This window comes from Trichoplax adhaerens, genomic scaffold (assembly GCF_000150275.1).
Source record: "Trichoplax adhaerens TRIADscaffold_24 genomic scaffold, whole genome shotgun sequence".
NCBI lineage: Eukaryota > Metazoa > Placozoa > Uniplacotomia > Trichoplacea > Trichoplacidae > Trichoplax > Trichoplax adhaerens.
The window spans coordinates 882,956-884,478 of NW_002060965.1; the positions used below are offsets into that span (position 1 = coordinate 882,956).

Below are 1,523 nucleotides of genomic sequence, written 5' to 3' on the forward strand. Positions count from 1 at the left end.
TACTCGTACTCGATTTGAATTCCTCGATAAGCGCTACCTTCGCTTACCATCGTCTCCAATCTATCATAGCAATAGCAGAAGCCACCAAATCTATAGGATAAATATTGGCTATCAAGAAGTTCGAAAATTAAATATAACAGTGGCAAATAATAACTATACAACATACACACAGCCATTACTTGATGCAGTAATGACACGCAATCTACTACCTAAATGTCATTATGTAGTGCCATCTTATATTAGCCATCATAGAAAACCAGTAAAAGACTGGGAAGGGGATTATCTTGCACGAGGTATCGTTAGGCATCGATTTTACGGCCGACTAGACTTTATTAGTTTAAATGGCGATAAGGTTCAACGGTGTAGTCCTCAACTGAATAAAGCGAAAGCCTTGTCCATCGTTAATCGGTATATGCAAGCATTGGATAGAGCATCGAATCGCACTTATAAATTAATTAAAATTATTGAGGTAGAAGAGAAAATAAATGATGGTCAAGGAAAACGTTATTATATTGAGTTATTACTGAAACGTTATGATTCTCACCTGTTATGGCGTGTATCTGATTACCTCTATTTGTCTAATCAAAATTCTCAATTATGTAAATTAATAGACATGGAATGGCATCAACGTATTCATGTTTATGTCGTTATTATTGTTCAACAGCAAGGCCAATGGATTAAGTACTTTCTTAATCAAGTTAATCGATATTATATTCAGAGTCATGATGAGTATTTCAGTATTATTATAGTCGATTTCGGTAGTACAGATATTAATATTCGCGATGAACTCGATCGTAGTCCATTAAAGAAGTTTAAAATAATTCAACTCGGTAAGAAATATCCTAAATTTATTAAAACGATTGGGTTAAATACCGCAATCGAGGCAATCGATGATCCCAACAGTATTATATTAATATTCGATTTACATTTTAATTTTCCTATGGACATACTTGATAATGCTAGAAAGAGATGTTTTAAGGGTAAAACCGCTTATACACCTATCATACTACGATTAAATTGTTATGCGACACCAAGTCATCCTAACGGATTCCGAGAAATTTTTGGCTATGGTATATTAGCCATGTATAAATATGATTTCAAACGTACTGGTGGTTACGATAGTGTTAATTATCGAGAGCAATGGGGAGGCGAAGATGTTCAGATGGTTAATTCTATTTTTACTCATAATTTAGATGTAGAACGAGTTTGCCATCCTACTTTATATCATCATTACCATCGTTCTCTACCATGGAAGCTTGTGTAGATAAATTACTGAGTTACTTAGCAAGGAAAGAATTGTAATGGAAACATTACAACGATAGAGTACGGCGTGTAGAACAGAATTCTTACACCGTAAAAGACTAGTTTATTACTCTTTATACAGAATTACGTATATATCTAGTTATAGATACTAAACTTATAGTATTGGATTACATACGAGTAAGTTCATTCAAGTTTTCTTCGCTCTAATACTCCTGAAACGTATAGCTTACATGGTATGTTTAAAATAAAACATTATTAAA

At 33.3% G+C, this 1,523-nt stretch overlaps 1 protein-coding gene across 1 annotated transcript; it reads left to right on the forward strand.

Annotated features, from left to right (window-relative positions):
* Positions 1 to 613: 613 nt before the first annotated feature.
* Positions 614 to 1,264, forward strand: TRIADDRAFT_32570 (uncharacterized protein; the record flags this gene model as incomplete). Its single annotated transcript, XM_002117409.1, has 1 exon — positions 614 to 1,264. The coding sequence occupies one exon, from the start codon at positions 614 to 616 to the stop codon at positions 1,262 to 1,264; it is 651 nt and encodes a 216-aa protein (XP_002117445.1).
* Positions 1,265 to 1,523: the final 259 nt, after the last annotated feature.